This window comes from Pelophylax lessonae, assembly GCF_965119305.1.
Source record: "Pelophylax lessonae genome assembly, chromosome: 3".
Classification (NCBI taxonomy): domain Eukaryota; kingdom Metazoa; phylum Chordata; class Amphibia; order Anura; family Ranidae; genus Pelophylax; species Pelophylax lessonae.
The window spans coordinates 579,933,569-579,950,793 of record NC_138770.1 but is presented as its reverse complement, the minus strand read 5'-3'; the positions used below and the strand labels follow the sequence as shown (position 1 = coordinate 579,950,793).

Genomic DNA, 17,225 nt, shown 5'->3' with positions numbered 1-17,225 from the left:
ACAAACTTTAGCACCCTATATTTTCCATAGGTGACGCTTTAAAAGCCTCCTGCAGGTCATCAATGTAGCGGTACGGAGGAGGTCTGGTGTTAGAAATATTGCTCTCACTGGGTGCATGGCGATATGTAACATGTGTATTGTAATCAACATTTCTCATGTGTAGGCGCTCCCAATGCATACGTTACATTCATACATGTGGGGGGGCTCAAAAATGTTTTTTTTGGGGGGGGGGGTTTATGTGCTTGGGTATGACCTAAATTTTTTTACAATGTAAAAGAAACTTTTTTTATTTTAAGTTTTTTTTTTTTTTTTTCATTACATAGGGAACAAAAATTCCCCTACATGATGATTTTTTGGGGACAGGTTCACTTTATTGAGACATCCGGGGTTTGAAAGACTCTGTCTCCCCAGTGCAAATCACATCGCACTACATTCCTTCCTGGCAATGATGGCTGGAGAAACTGACAAAGGGACCTGGAAGTGATGTTTTCCATGTTGCTTCCGGGTCAGCAACAAGAAGGGTAGGAGAATGGACGCATGTCCACTCACCTCCCTCCCCTCCACCTGGCAGCACTCGCTATGCTTGTCCCGGGCCTACAGATGGGCAAATGGAGCCAAGGATACATGGCCGGGGTTCCACATGCCAGTCGTTTCATTGACTTCAGTTGAAAGTACACGCTGAAAGATTTTTCTCAATCAGCAGGTGCAGCCAGTCAGCTACAGCGCATGATCAATGTATTCTGATAGCAGCGGGAGCTTCCATCCAACTCGTTTGTGTGGATCTCTTTTTTTGTTTTTTTTTGTTCAGCCTGCTGGCTATAAAAAAAAAAAAAGACAACAGTGCATGATCAGCTTAAAGCGGAGTTCCACTCAAAAGTGGAATTTCCGGTTATCTGTCTCCTCCCCCCTCTGGTGCCACATTTGGCACCTTTCGGAGCGGAGGGGGGAGCAGGTACCTGTTTTTGACAGGTACCTTGTCCCCACTTCCGTCAGAGTACGTCAGAATTTCGACCCCCTCCTCCTCCCTCCTCCTCCCAGGCAAGTAACCGAGCGCAGCGCGCTTCCCGCATGCACAGTAGGGACACGGAGTGAAGCCGCAAGGTTTCACTGCCGGGCTCCCTTACCTGCAATGGCAGCGGCAGCATCTGACAGTCGATGGAAACATCGGCTGCGGTGCCGCCATCGCTGGATTCCAGGACCGGTAAGTGTCCTAATATTAAAAGTCAGCAGCTACAGTATTTGTAGCTGCTGACTTCTAATTTTTGGAGGGGGAGGCCGGAACACCGCTTTAAGACTGACTGGGTGTTACCTAGAGCCAGGAGGCCAGTGATGCCAAATTTTCACACTATGCCTCACAGAACGTCAACCCCTGCCTTTACCAACATATAACTCCCACCCTCACCACCCCTACCCCCCCCCCCCAAAAAAAAACAACCTTCCTAGCGGCAATGTTCTTTTCCTTATCATCATGTGATTGCTGAACAAATGTCTTCTACTTTTCCGAAATGTTTCTCCATTCTCTGAATAGCATATGAGGTTGCTGATTACTGTTCGCTTGCTGGACTAATATTTTTGTCTTGTGAACTTGCTCCTGCTTTGCCGGGATGGATCTGAGGGGTACTCATGCCCCTATTTGGGGCTTATTTTTGAGTGATAGACCTACTGGGTGGAGCCTGGGGGTGGGTTGGTGGGAGGGATTGACCTGTTGTCACTTGTTTTGTTCTAGTGCTGCCCTGTATTGTATTGTATTTGTCTGTTTTGTTTTGCTAAAAAAATTTAATAAACAAAAATTGAAAAAAAACAAAAAAAAAAAAACCTTCCTAGCTGTATTCCTGAGTGTGGCTCGGGGTTAAATTTCAGAGCAAAAAGCGATAACCCCCGAGCCACACTCGGGGTACCGCCAGGGAGATCGCTGGATCCTGAAAGCGGGGTTACTTACCTTGTCCCCGGGATCCAGCGATGTATCCCGGCGGTGTCTGGCGGCGGATCTTCCTCCCAATCCTCTCCGTGCCCTGGCTTCCGTCTCCTGCGACGTGACGTTAGCAGGGGGGTGGAACCGGCGGCAAATTCAAATGTAAAACACACCAAACACACTGATACAATGCAAAATAAAAAAAATCACATTAGTTTGCCCCCCAGTGCCCTTTCCTGCAGTTTTACTGTACTTTTTATGTATATGTGTATATATACAGTATGTATATATATATATATATGTATACATACATACATACATACTTTCATTTATTTATAGTTTTTTATTATATTATAATTTATGATTTTGTGTTTCAAACTTTATCATACCCAAGATGTTATAAAGAAGAACGCATAGTTAAAAAAAAATCATATGTAAATAGTTGGTTTGGGCTGCTCATTCTTAAGAATTACATGCAAAATAATGGTACCGCTTTCAGCACCTAAAATCGGAAAGAATCATACCGCCAGGGAGGTTAAAGTTAACAAAAATAGTCCAAAATCCATAAATGCACAAACCCAACTGTGCCCAATAAAGACCTATATACCCTGCATTGGTCTGGATGGTGTCAGGACATTAGACCACTGGAGCAAGGGGGAGAAGATGCTGTAGAGACAAGCTCGAGTAAGTTAAGCAGGCCATAGATTATGCAATTTTCTTTCCATCAACCACAGTGTTGATGTGGGCAATCCAGTGCGGTGAGCTGTTCCTCCCAGGAGAACACAGTGATTACTGCTGGCGGCTATAGCTGCTGACAATTATCCCATGATTAAAATCTGACATGCTTGTTGCACCCAACTTGATTGATGGATCAACTTGGGTACAATCAGCCTGCCCATAGATGGAACGAATATTGGCCGGTCCCTGCTGAACTGTCCAAAGTTCGATCCATCTACGGCCAGTTTAAATTTTGTTTTCAGTCCCCCGTAGTTTTAAACAAGCAGTTATTGCCTGCAGTCCAGCTGCACCTCCACTGTGAGGGAGAATTTTTCCTTTTCCTGGAATTCAGCTTTCAATATGAGAGCTGCAACTCTTGACTAGTTTTTTAAGGGCAAGTTCCATGATCGCCATCCTTATCCTTCCTTTATTGTTGATTTATGTACTTGAAAAATGTAATGTAAATGAGATGCCTACTATACATATGCTTCTTCCTGGCCAGTGACTCACTAGCTAGTGAAGCTTAAATAAAGTTGCCAGGCCTTGACCAATCACCTTCAAAAACAAATCAGCAATGGCTGCTCCCATAATCCTATCCTTAAAGGCTCCTGTTAAGGGTGTCTAAAGCCCCGTACACACGTACCGATTGTCGAACGATCGGCCGATTGTAGGCTTGTTAGTATGATGCTTCCGACAGCCGACAGCGCATTTTCGGCCGAACAGAATCTGTCGTGCAGGCATTAAAATTTTTGTTGGCCAACACCAGAACGGCCGATTGTTCGCCAGTCAGTACAGATTTCGGCCGACAGACAGCAGATTTGCAAGACTGGGCATGCTCAGAAAAGAAAAAAGACAAGGAAAGTTAACCATCACATGACATCACTTCTGCAGTCGGCTGTTGTTGGCCGACAAAATTCGTGTGCAGTCTTTTGCAGTTTTCAACAGACATAAGACAAACAGGCAAAAGACGGCCGATCGTTCGGCCGACGATCGGTACGTGTGTACAAGGCTTAAGACCTCATCGTGTTACCTATACTCAATGTTGATTACCTACATACTGTACATTCGCAGCACATTAGATACAGCAGAACTCAAAACAAAAGAGAAATTAGGTTCCAAAAAAGGGTTGAAGGAACTAGTTTGCATTAAGCTTCGACAGCACACTATGCAGTTTCACTATATTATTTGGAAGACAATGGGGATCCCCTACAAAAAAAATAATGCAGTTGTGTGCAGTTAATGACAGTCCTATTTTGTTACACTGGTTACCATGACAACCATTCTGATTCAGATATGGGTTTGGTTTGTGTCTTTTTAAAAGCAGAAACCGCGTAGGAGCTCCCAGCTAATGCTGGCCAAATCATAGCTTAATTAATCCAAAAAATAATTTGCTTAAAGGAGTTGTAAAGGCAGAAGTATATTTTTTTTACCTTAATGCATTCTATGCATTAAGGTAAAAAAAAACTTCTGTGTGTAGCAGCCTCCCCAGCACCCTCTAATACTTACCAGAGCCCCCTCTCTATCCAGCGATGTTCACGATACTGTAGCTGCTGACTTTTAATATTAGAACATTTACCTGTCCATGAAGCCAGCGGTGCCTTCACCTGAGCCAATTTTTCAATCAGCTCTCGGGTACTGCCACCACCATTTCAGCTAGAGGAAACCAGCAGTGAAGCATTGCAGCACCCTATCTTGGGTATCCAGAACTTTCCCTCAATACAGGTGTAACCTGGGGCATCTCCATAATAAATGGATGAGGTCACCATGATCCCTAGAGCATCTGGAACATGTAGGGTCTTCTCGCACTCCCATTTTAAAGAGTCTTACTGGGGTGAGATGAACCCTGAGAAGAATGTACAACTACAATAACCTTTGAGTAACATTATGTGAGCACATTTGTACTGCCTTCAGAGCCTCCTCCCATTGTTCCATCTCGAACACCCCCACATCACGCTCCCGTCTGGCCTCTGCCCTCGAAGGAAAATTCTTCAAAAAGATGAAAGAAAATATGTGGTATTGAACCAACTACCCACGCAAAAGAATGTGGAAGCAAAAGCCAGAAAAATAAAATAAATAAATGAATAAATAAATAGATAGTGTAGGGAAAAATCCTGAAATTAGAAGCTGCAATCAACACGTGATCCGTGAAATGTGAGAAAATTAATAATTATTACTAAATACAAGATTGCGCTCAACTAAGACACTAGTGCAGACATCAAAATTGTGTGCAAAATTGATAATAAATGACAAAATATTATGTGCCAGATAAATATGTGAAAAATATTTCAAAAATATTATAGAATAAATATAATTAAGGTGAGACAAAATTGATCCAAGTAAATTATAAATATATGATTAATCCAAAAAGTCCATAAATAAATGAAAGTCCATAAAGGTGACAATAAATATCCGAATAGGAATGGTATAAGCACTTGGTAGCAATGTACACCTCCACCAGAAAGCAAGGACACCCAAAGTGTATGCAAGCTTACCAAAAAGATGAGCAGAAGCATATAATAGGATCTTTATATGAAACCCTAAATTTTCACCTCCGACAAGGAAATTCAGGGGTTGGGGACTGTGAAAATTGTATTTTTTAAAACATTCAGATATTCAAGACATTATTAGATAGCTCTATATGTATATAAGAAAATATGCAGAAAAGAACTTACCAATCGAGGAAAGTAGACCTCTGCTTGAACAGGTGACCCCAATGGACTGCTTAGACGCCGGCTGTCCAACTGCTACAAAGGGAAAACATGACATATGTCAATAACTATAGTATGGGTGACCTTCCATAAATAGGTTTGTCCCTATTAAATATTTTTAGGATGCACATTGCATCTGACTTTGGAACATTCTAATACTCGGGGACTAGGCCTGCTGTGTTATACTAAAGTCCAGTTGAAGCTTTTCTTTTATCTCTTTATAGTTCTGAAACCCCAAATGATTTATGGAAAAGAAATAAGGCATGTCTAGTTTTCTGTGAATTTTCATGCCCAACTGAATAATGAAAATGTGTCTTTATGTGCTACAACGGGTGTTAAAAATGCACTAAAAAAACAGACAAAGGAAGACCTGAATAGATGTGAGCCCAGCTTTAGTGAAAGTGATACTTCTTGTTCTCCCCCTGCAGTGCTCTGTGCTGGCATAACTGAGTAACAGCCACACCCCCCAGCATGAGTGTCCACATCTAGACATGTAGTAGAGAGAAAAAGAGGGGACAGCTGTAACAGAAAAACGGAGGCAAGACTACGACCAGGTTATTCATTAATAATTAGCTTTACTGCAAATCTATTTCTGTGACCTTGACTGGGCTTTAAGCTTCACACATACAGTATAATAAAGTGTAACTCCAAGCATTTTAAGCATAACTTCACTTTTGTTGAGAAAAAAAAGCATCCCCCTCTGGGTGATCTAAGTACATTGCAAGGATTACAACAACCTTTGTTGCAGACTCCTACCTTTTGTTATTCTAAGTATCAATTGGCTGTGCAGCTGCCTGGCACAAATAAAGAAATCTGCTGGGTCTGCATCCCTTTAGACGTGTTCCTATTGGGAGTATCTCACCAAAAATGACACTTTTGTTGCAGGGGATGCCCAATATCTGACTTGTATCTTAGTGCAGACTTCTGGGAAAATTGGTGAGGCAATCTGACAAGCAGGAAATGGGGTGTGGTCAGTATACATTCTGTGTACAGAACACCTCCAGGTAGCCATATTGCATTGCATTTTCAGAAAATTACAGCGGCTGCAGATTGAAAAGGAAAGGTCATTTTTAATAACGTTCAATTACAATATGACTTGTGTCGCAATTGTGTACGCTATATTATTTTTCCTTTATTTGCTATTCTTTTCCCCCACAAAAGTGGAGTTACCCTTTAAACCCCTCACGTAATGAACTGTCCCCTGGGGGTGTATAAACAATAGGTTGGGCTCACAGGAACCAAAGGTGCTGGCGCTGGACTTAGCAGGGACATTGCTAGAGCGTGGAGAGGGTAAGTGGAACTTGTTTTTTTTAACACAGAAGGAGTGTAAAAATAACAACTAAATGTAACTGGGGTTCCACTTTAAGGCCTGAAGACCCCACATTGGTCACCTTTATTTATTGATGTTCCATTCTTTGCAATGCAGCAGAAAAAATGCCAGAACTGCCAGAAAAAAGCAGCAGAAAAATTGCTCCTATGGATCATACTGTACACACATTTAGGTCGTTAGCATTTATAAGCGTTTTTCCCCATAACGCTAGAAAAATGTACACTTAAAAACGCACTTGTGATGAGGGTTTTTTTCAGCCTGTAAACACTCCTCTACAAATATGCCTTTAAATGCCCAAATGTGCATGGACATACAGGCTAACATAGAGTTGCTTCTACAGGTATAAAAAAAAATTCCAAACGGCTGTATAAACAGAATTTTTATGCCCAGTGTGCATGAGGCCTTAAAGTGCTATGGGTTCACCATTAAATCAAAGCCATTGGACCCACCATACTACACAATAATGTCATTTATAAGTATACAATATATTACCAAAAGTATTGGGACGCATGCCTTTTTTCATGGCATCCCAGTCTTAGTCCGTAGAGTTCAATATTGAGTTGGCTCACCCTTTGCAGCTATAACAGCTTCAACTCTTCTGGGAAGGCTGTCCACAAGGTTTAGGAGTGTGTCTATGGGAATGTTTTTTAATGTTTGAAGTGCATTTGTGAATTCAGACACTTATGTTGGAAAGAAGGCCTGGCTCGCAGTCTCTGCTCTAATTCATCCCATAAGTGTTCTGTCGGGTTGAGGTCAGGACTGTGCAGGCCAGTCGAGTTCCTCCACCCCAAACTTGCTCATCCATGTCTTTATGGACCTTGCTTTGTGCACTGGTGTGAAGTCAAATAGGAACAGGAAGGATCCATCGCCAAACTGTTCCCACAAGGTTGGGAGCATGAATTTGTCCAAAATGTCTTGTCATGCTGACGCCTTAAAGGCTACATTCACATGTTAGCATAGCGGACCGCGGGCAGAATCACTGCGATTCTGCCCGCGATCCGGAAGTCATTGCAAATTGCGGGACCCCAAACGGTGTGCGATGTTGCCGCGATTTCCGCCTGCCGAATCGCGGTAACATTGCACAAACAAAATTGCGGGTCGCATGACGCCCCAAAGAAGCTCTTGTACCTTTTTTGGGCATCATGCGACCCGCGATTTTGTTTGTGCGATGTTACCGCGATTCGGCAGGCGGAAATCACGGCAACATCGCACAGCGTTTGGGGTGCCATTGCAAATCAACGGCAACGCACAGGCGTCCCGCGATTTGCAATGATTTCCGGATCGCGGGCTGAACCGCGGTGATTCTGCCCGCGGTCCGCTGCGCAAACATGTGAACGTAGCCTAAGAGTTCTCTTCACTGGAACTAAGGGGCCAAGCCCAACCCCTGAAAGACAACCCCAAACAACAACCCCCCTTCACCAAATAATTAGGACCAGTGCACAAAGCAAGGTCCATAAAGACATGGATGAGCGAGGTTGGGGTGGAGGAACTTGATTGGCCTGCACAGAGTCCTGACCTCAACCCGATAGAACACCTTTGGAATGAATTAGAGCAGCGACTGCGAGCCAGGCCTTCTCTCCAACATCAGTGCCTGAATTCACAAATGCGCTTCTATAAGAAAGGTCAAACATTCCCATAGAGACACTCGCAAATCTTGTGGACAGCATACCCAGAATAGGTGAAACTGTTAAAGTTGCAAAGGGTGGGCCAACTCAGTATTGAACCCTACGGACTAAGACTGGGATACCATTAAAGTTCACGTGCGTGTGAAGGCAGGCGTCCCAATACTTTTGGTAATATAGCATATTTGTTCTATAATCTTAAGATATTAAAATATATATTTTTTTAGTTATTTTTTTTGCTTTAGTTCAATGTTGAATCCCCTATAGGACCAAGACCTAGCAGAGGAGACCCTTTAAAATGGTAAGACAACTGAGCTAAAAAAAAAGCAGTTACCGATGAAAGTCCAAGGATCACATGATCCATTGCATTCCTAGTGTATGAAAGTCCAAGGATCACATGATCCATTGCATTCCTAGTTTATGAAAGCAAGGATCACATGATCCATTGCATTCCTAGTGTATGAAAGTCCAAGGATCACATGATCCATTGCATTCCTAGTTTATGAAAGTCCAAGGATCACATGATCCATTGCATTCCTAGTTTATGAAAGTCCAAGGATCGCATGATCCATTGCATTCCTAGTTTATGAAAGTCCAAGGATCGCATGATCCATTGCATTCCTAGTTTATTAAAGTCCAAGGATCGCATGATCCATTGCATTCCTAGTTTATGAAAGTCCAAGGATCGCATGATCCATTGCATTTCTAGTTTATGAAAGTCCAAGGATCACATGATCCATTGCATTCCTAGTTTTTGTACATCTTCCATCTTTAAAAGAATACACAGACAACATTACAAGATTACAGTTTGAAGCAGGTAGTGAAAGTCTGTTCCACTCCATGAACATGCATAATAAACACAATGCACAAAAGGTCAGTGAAAATACTGTACATTTGGTCAAATCTAGTTTTCCTGAGAAAAAAATCACCTAAATCATACACAATGCAAGACTTTTCCTAAACTTTACAGTGGATCCTTACATATATAATGTAAATAATAAGGTAGACCATGCCGACACAGTTGCTGAAAGTAAGCGCTAAGTGGATAGATCTGCCCACTATATTCACTCCTAGTTTGTGGTTAGAGATGGGTCACTAAGTTCAGGATGTGGCAGGAGATACCAGAAATCTGAAGCAGCATGCCAAATACAAGAGTTCAGTAAATAGAATTTTGCCATGGTTGCAAGGAACATGAGTTCGATTTTTTGGTCACCACAGACTGAAATATTATATAAAAAAAAAGCAGCTATCATACCCATTATATAAGTTACAACATTTTTAACCGCCTGACCTCCGGAAGGTTTTACCCCCTTCATGACCAGGGCATTTTTTGCTATTCAGCACTGTGCAACTTTAACTGGCATGCAAAACTGTACCAAAATGAAATTTATAAATTTTTTTTCATACAAATAGATCTTTCTTTTGGTGGTATTTGATCACCACTGTTTTTTTGTAATTTTTATTAAGTAAACGAAAAAAGACCGAAAAATTAAGAAAAAAAAGTATTTTCCAATTTCGGTTATAAAAACATATCCAATATAATCAAATTTCTTCATATCTATATTTAAATTAATCGGTTTGTGCTAAAGTTATAGCGACTACAAACTATGGTATTACAGTGGGGAAAATAAATATTTGATCCCCTGCAGATTTTGTACGTTTGCCCACTTACAAAGAAATGAAGGGAGTATAGTTTTTATCATAGGTGTATTTTAAATGATAGAGACAGAATATCAACCAAAAATCCAGGAAAAAAAACACATAAAACAAATGCTATAAATTGCAGTTCAGTGAGTAAAATACAGGTAAGTATTTAATCCCCAAACAAAACATGACTTGTTTCTTGGTGGAGAAACCCTTGTTGTTAAGCACAGAGGTAAGACGTTTCTTGTAGTTGGTTACCAGGTTTGCACACATCTCAGGAGGGATTTTGGTCCACTCTTCTTTACAGATCTTCTCTAAATCCTTAAACGAGTTGTAAAGTCAGAAGGTTTTTTTTCTTAATGCATTCTATGCATTAGGATAAAAAGCCTTCTGGGTGTAGCAGCCTCCCCAGCACCCCCTCACACTTACCTGAGCCCCATCTCTATCCAGCAATGTCCACAAGTCCCTCGGCCGCCAGGGACTCTTCCTCCTGATTGGCTGAGACACAGTCGTGGCTCCATTGGCTCCTGCTGCTGTCAATCAACGTTAGTTAGCCAATCAGGAAAGAGAGGGCGGGGGGCTGAACCACAGCTCCGTGTCTGAATAGAAATTCAGCACAGTTTAGGTGCCCCCATAACAAGCTGCATGCTGTGGGGGCACTCGACAGCAAGAGCAGAGAAGAGAGACCCGAGAAGAGGAGGTTCCAGGTTGCTGTGTGCAAAACCTACTGTACAGAGGAGGTAAGTGTAACATGTTTGTTATAAAAAAAAACAAAAAAAACGAGACTTTACAATCACTTTAAGGTTTCTTGGCTCTCGCTTGGTAACTCAAAATTTCGAACGCAGGAAAAGAGGAAAAACCGCTCAGGTGAAAGGTTGTCCTAACGATCAAGCAGGGTGCTGGTAAGGTCCGCAATCCTGGCAGCTGTACTTAAGTAGAGAAAGGCAACCGCACTCCAGTTTGAAAGTGTGAAGTGATAAAATCCAATTATTGAAAATCCAAATGATAAAAACAATCCATAGTGACAATCAGAGACAAGGGACAAAACACAGTTGATGCTTATCACGAAATTACATTCGCTTAGTCATAACCTTGGGGGTTATAACCAGGGTTATGACTAAGCGAATGTAATTTCGTGATACGCGTCAACTGTGTTTTGTCCCCTGTCTCTGATTGTCACTATGGATTGTTTTTATCATTTGGATTTTCAATAAATGGGTTTTATCACTTCACACTTTCAAACTGGAGTGCGGTTGCCTTTCTCTACTTAAGTACAACTCAAAATATCAGCTCCCTCCATAAATTTTCTTTAGGATTAAGGTCTGGAGACTGGTTAAGCCACTCCATTACCTTAATTTGCTTTTTCTTGAGCCACTCCTTTGTTGCCTTGGCGGTATGTTTTGTGTAATTTTCATGCTGGAAGACCCATCCACGACCCATCTTCAGTGTTCTGGCTGAGGGAACAAAGTTCTCATCCAAGACTTTACAATACATGACCCCCCCCCCCCCCCCATCCATTGGCCCCTTAATGCGGCAAAATCAAACCTGTACCTTTAGCAGAGAAACAGCCCCAAAGCATAATGTTTCCACCTCTAGTGCTTGAATGTAGGGATGGTGTTCTTAGGGTCATAGTCAGCAATTTTCTTCCTCCAAACATGATCAGGTTAATGCCAAAGAGCTCAATTTTGGTCTCATCTGACCACAGCACTTTCTCCCAATCCTACGCTAAATCATTTAGATGTTCAGAATTATTGGTGGGTAGGGGATCAAATACTTATTTTACTTACTGAGCTGGAGCTCAATTTATAACATTTGTATCATGTGTTTTTCTGGATTTTTGGTTGATATTCTGTCTCTATCGTTTAAAATACACCTATGATAACAATTATAGACCCTTCATTTATTTGTAAGTGGGCACACTTTCAAAATCTGCAGAGGATCAAATTAATATTTTTGCCACTGTATACTGGGTTTTACACAGCTATAGACACTATTCTAGTAATAGTGACGATCAGCGACTTATAGTGTGATTGTGATAGTGTGGCAGGCAATCTGGTGCAAACTAACAAACTAACAAAGGAAGCAGACAGGGAAAGTGCCACTAAGTGTAGTAGGCCAAGTAAGGATTTATTAAACCCCTAAATAGGGCTTCTCTCACAGCTAGTATAAAAACAGCCTCATCCCATTGTAGTGGAGCTTGAGAAGAGAGCGGGCATGCTCAGAATCATCACGTTGCAAAGCATCTTTGGTCTCGTGATGTCACCGTCACCCGCGCCACCTCCCTCATGCTGCGGACCACCCAGACACTACCAGTGACTTCCTTCATCAGCTCCTGCTATACAAAGGCATCCTTTTTCCCCCAGCGCTAGGTGGTTGATTGGCATGGCACCTCGGACCACTACTATGAGATGAGCCTGTTTTTATACTAGCTGTGAGAGAAGCCCTACTTAGAGGTCTAATAAACCTTTTTTTGTCCTACTACACTTAGTGGCGCTTTCCCTGTCTGCTTCCTTCCTATCTCCCTAGAGTCTGCTATAACTCATGGAACAGCTTGCACTAGTGTATGGACCATCTATCTACAGTACATATATGAATTATCATAGACTGAGAACTTTTTTGCCTTTGCACCTCCCATATTTGTACGAACTAACATTGGATGGGAGGGTCACTAAGGCCCCTTTCACACTTATGCGACACGATTTTACCGCGATTTTGCGACGCGACTTTGCCGCAATTTTGAGCAATGTCTCAGGGCTATATACCTCAAATCGCATTAAAATCGTGGCAAAGTAGTGCAGGAACTACTTTGAAGTCTGTGCGACTTCAAAACTCACTGATATGAATGGGGTTCATTGAAAATAATGGAAAACGACTTGTCATGCGATTTTGCGGTCCAAAATCGCGGGACAAGTCGCACTAGTGTGAAAGGGGCCTAACTGACTAACTGACAATGATGTCACTAGTGACACTAATACAGTGATCAGTGATAAAACTGTACACTGTACTAATGACACTAATGGGTGATCAGATGGGCAATTAAGGGATTAACTGTTTGCCTAACAAGTGTATGTGTGCTTCTTTTACTCACAGGATCTGGCTGTCTTTTTCCCTGAACTCAGAGTTGATTTCGGAGAGAAGAAACAGCCAGATCGCTGTTCTCAGTTCTGTGTGTTTGTAAACACAGAGCTTTGTGCTGCGATTGTCCACAGCCGATCAGCAGGTATACAGCCAAAATCACTGGCTGTAATCTGCTGACAAACTAGTGCTGTGTCCAATCACAGCACAGATCAGCAAGGGGGGGGGGGGCACTCCTGTGCTCGAAAACCAGGAATTGGATCGTGATGTGCCCGCTAGGAGTAATTGTACTGTTAGCAGGCAGCAAGTGGTTAAAGAAGTTTCCCTTTAAGGTCAGTACCAAAATAAGCCTTCTCAGAAGAATGGCATTGAGACTGCATGACCTTCCCTATACTCTAAGGCAGTTAGGAGCAGCCTTCTGGAAAGATAAGAGGAATTCTCCACCTTTGCACCTGTTCTACCAGATTACAGCACCTGCAATATGATCCCAAAGTGACACTAAATAACATTGCAGTGTAGGGCTTTATGTCAACATAGAACTGATAGGGAAGTGAAAGCTAAAGCTGGATACACACTATACAACTTTTGTTGTTAGATTTCCTTTAGATTTACCACCAACTATGTAGTGCAAGGGCCTGCCTGACTGCAAACACATTGAAAGTGTTTAGGTTTGATCTCATATTATATGGTTTTGGTAAATCTAAAGGAAAAAATCTAAAGACAATTGTACAGTATAGTGTGTATCCAGCTTTAGTGATCAGGAATGACAAATTACAAGCGAGAATTCTAGTAAAACCTCCCCTGGGAAACCCACAATCCACAACTCCGAAAAAAAACAAAACAAAGTACTACTTGTCTTGGTCCAAATACTACAAAGGTCATGTGATCGCTCAAAACCTTGACTAATGCAGGATTGGACGAACTAATAATAGTCTAGGAGCTAATCAGTCTAAGCTAGGAGCCAACAGAAAATATTACCGGGGTCAAGACGCAGTCCATCATCAAAGTAAACCTTTACTATCTACCTAGCAGGTGAAGGAACAGAGGTGCTTGCTCCAACTCTCACTGTGCTGCCTGCCTCTTCACTGCCCCACTAAAACCCCCTGAAAATAATATACAATATGACCTTCTGAAAGTGTTACTAAACCCACAACAGTAAAATCAGTCTGTATATGCAGTAAAGCATGCTTGTTATATTCACTGTGGAACCTAAGAGAATAATCCTCTGCATTGTGTATAAAGGCTGTGCAATCATGTCTTCTCTGATCCTCCCCTTCTTCCACAGTCCCCAACCCATCTCCTGATACAAAAGAGCCTTGGGGGCACTCTGCACATGTACAGTTTGGTGTGTCTTGCTCATTTTTTTTTTTCTTGGGAGGGTGCATGTGATCAGCACAGGGCCAATCAGCACTGTCCAGACAGAGGGTAATGGGTCCTGCAGCCTCATAGGACAATCAGGGGAGACTGAAAACTCCTCCTACAAGCTTTAACCAGACACTGACAGAAGTCACAAGACTGCTATATACTGCGGATAAGAAAAGGTATTTAGCAGTTTATATTTACTAAAATTATTGCATTTCCATGTTCTGTGTACTGTAGGAGACCAGATATGGTGCATGAAGGGCACTGGGTTTAGTATCAATATGAAGAAGAAATACAGCTGTACTTCTCCTGTGGATCACAGGAGTGCAGTTCCATCTACACTACTGTGACCCCTTTTCAGCAGACAGCGGACTGAAGCCCACCTAGGTAAGTATGATTCTGAAATAAAACAAATCCCCATACTTCCATTTTAAATGCGACTGTGTACCCCTCCCCCTGCCCTCTACAAGAGCTGGCCATACACAGTTAGAATTTTGATCCAAAATATTCGTTATTAATTCGATTTTTGAATGGTTAATGGGCACAGATCGACAATCGCTTTCAACCGTATTGAAGAGAAAAATTGCAGGGGAAGGATAGAAAATTGAACCTGTTGTCCTCAATGAAGGACGCATGCGGTAGGAAAAGTTTAATCTGGAATTAGAACTGGTGGTAAGGAACACTTGTTTCTTCAGGGTCGGTTCCCACCACAATGTATGTGTTCCAGGTGCGTTTCTGAAAATACATTTTGGATGCATTGCTGTGCGTTTTTGATGCGTTCCAGTAGCTTTTTTGCCCCTCTTTTTTTTTTTCTTTATCTCAGTGGAGAACATGTTTGTGCTGATGCATTTTTGATGCGTTCCGGTGCATTTTGCCCCTTTTTTCCTCCACCCAAAAGGGGAAGCTCTGCTTCTTTGCACCTCCTCCACTGCCACATTTGGCACTTTTTGGGGGGGAATGCTACCTGGCTTTGACAGGAACCCGCTCCCACTTCCAGGTCAGATCGCTGTGAAAATCCACAAGTACGTCCGGCCCCTCCTCCTCCCCCCCCCACAGCCTTCTGGGACACATCACAGGACCTAGAAGACTGCGGGCCATTCACAAAGAACAGCGCGACTCGTGGATGCGCAGTAGGAAACCGGCAGTGAAGCTAGAAGGATTCACTGCTGGTTTCCCTTACCTAAGATGCCCATGCCTGCCCCTGAAGCCAATTGAAGAAGCGGCTTGGGTGCCAACATTGCTGGATCCACGGACAGGTAAGTGTCCTTATATTAAAAGTCAACAGCTACAGTATAAGTAGCTGCTCACTTTTCATTTTTTGCCTAGACTGGAGCTCCTCTTTAATTGAGGACATGTAAGTTCCTGTGCATTTTTTATGCATTTTGCCACGTTCCAGATGCATTCCATACATAAAAAATGCAACGTTCTACTTTTGCTGACTGCACTAATGTAAACTAGGGCCATTGGAATCCGTGTTAAAGGAGTTGTAAAGGCAGAAGGTTTTTTATCTTAATACATTCTATCCATTAAGAAAAAAAGCCTTCTGTGTGTAGCAGCCCTCCCAGCACCCCCTAATACTTACCTGAGCCAAATTTTCCTCCAGCAATGTGCACAAGTCCCTCGGCCGTCCAGGACTCTCCCTCCTGATTAGCTGAGACACAGCAGCGGCACCATTGGCTCCCTCGGCTGTCAATCAAAGTCAGTTAGCCAATCAGGAGAGAGAGGGGGTGGGGCCAAACGGCAGCTCCGTGTCTGAATAGACACACAGAGTTGAAGCTTAGCTCAGGTGCCCCCATAGCAAACTGCTTGCTGCCTTTAATTAAACACACACTCACCTGTCCTATGATCCAGTGATGCGGCCTGCCCGAAGCTTTAGTTCTCTCCCCCAGCTCTTCCCGGAGCCGGCATCACTAGTGTGGACACCCGGCTGTAACAGCTTGCGGCTTCACAGCCGAGTGCACACTGCGCATGTGCAAGTCACCCTGTGCGTCGTGAATGGCTGGGCAATCTTCTTGGACCTGTGACGTATCCCAGAGGATTGCAGGGAGGGAGGGGGAGAGGAGAACTTCTGCTCAAGCCGCCTAGACGACTCGGGCGAAAGTGGGAGCGGGTACCTGTCAAATCTAGTTGCCAGCTCCCCCCCAAAAAAAATGACATGCCAAATGTGGCATGTCAGGGGGTCGGGAGCACATAAAGCAGAAGTTCCACTTTTGGGTGGAACTCCGCTTTAAAAGACTGTCTATTTGTTTTTGATAAAGAATAAAAAATACACTGGACTGCATATCTGGTATGAGTCAGCCCTAAAACTATTTTATTATGTAGGAATGTATAAAAGAACAATACAAACAAAGGTTTCTGTAGATTCTATTGTTTGCATATATTTGATTTTATAAGCACAACTTGTGTCACTACTCGGAAACAACTTGTATCCTCCTGAATCCCATGGATGCCAGCCAGGTGCTCCAAAGCCCAGGAGCCCATCACTTGCTGCAAATCAGATAAAATAGGCCGCACACCAATGACGTTTTGCTCCAGTTATGTTTATTAGACTGACAGCACACACTACAGTCCCCCCAAAGCCATGCCTCTAACAGATTTCAACCATAACAGGGCTTAATCATACGGATCGTCCCTATGATTAAGCTCTGTTGTGGGTGAAATGCGTTATTGACATGGCTTCAGGTAAGAGGCTGTAATGTGTGCTGTCAGTCTGATACACCTAACTGGAGCAAAACGTCATCGGTGTGCGGCCTATTTTATCTGATTTGCGATGAAAGAAACCTATTTAATACATCTGGAATTCCATTCAAGTAGCAGGCCTGGTCGAAATTTTCAAGGGCCATCAAACACTAGCC

At 42.8% G+C, this 17,225-nt stretch overlaps 1 protein-coding gene across 1 annotated transcript in view; it reads right to left on the bottom strand.

Annotated features, from left to right (window-relative positions):
- The window catches only part of LGALSL (galectin like), a 76,525-nt gene that overhangs the window by 40,960 nt on the left and 18,340 nt on the right, over positions 1 to 17,225 (bottom strand). The window contains exon 2 of the mRNA XM_082251718.1: positions 5,302 to 5,373. Within this exon, the coding sequence (XP_082107844.1) occupies positions 5,302 to 5,373 (72 nt within the window). The remainder of the gene's footprint in view (positions 1 to 5,301; positions 5,374 to 17,225) is intronic.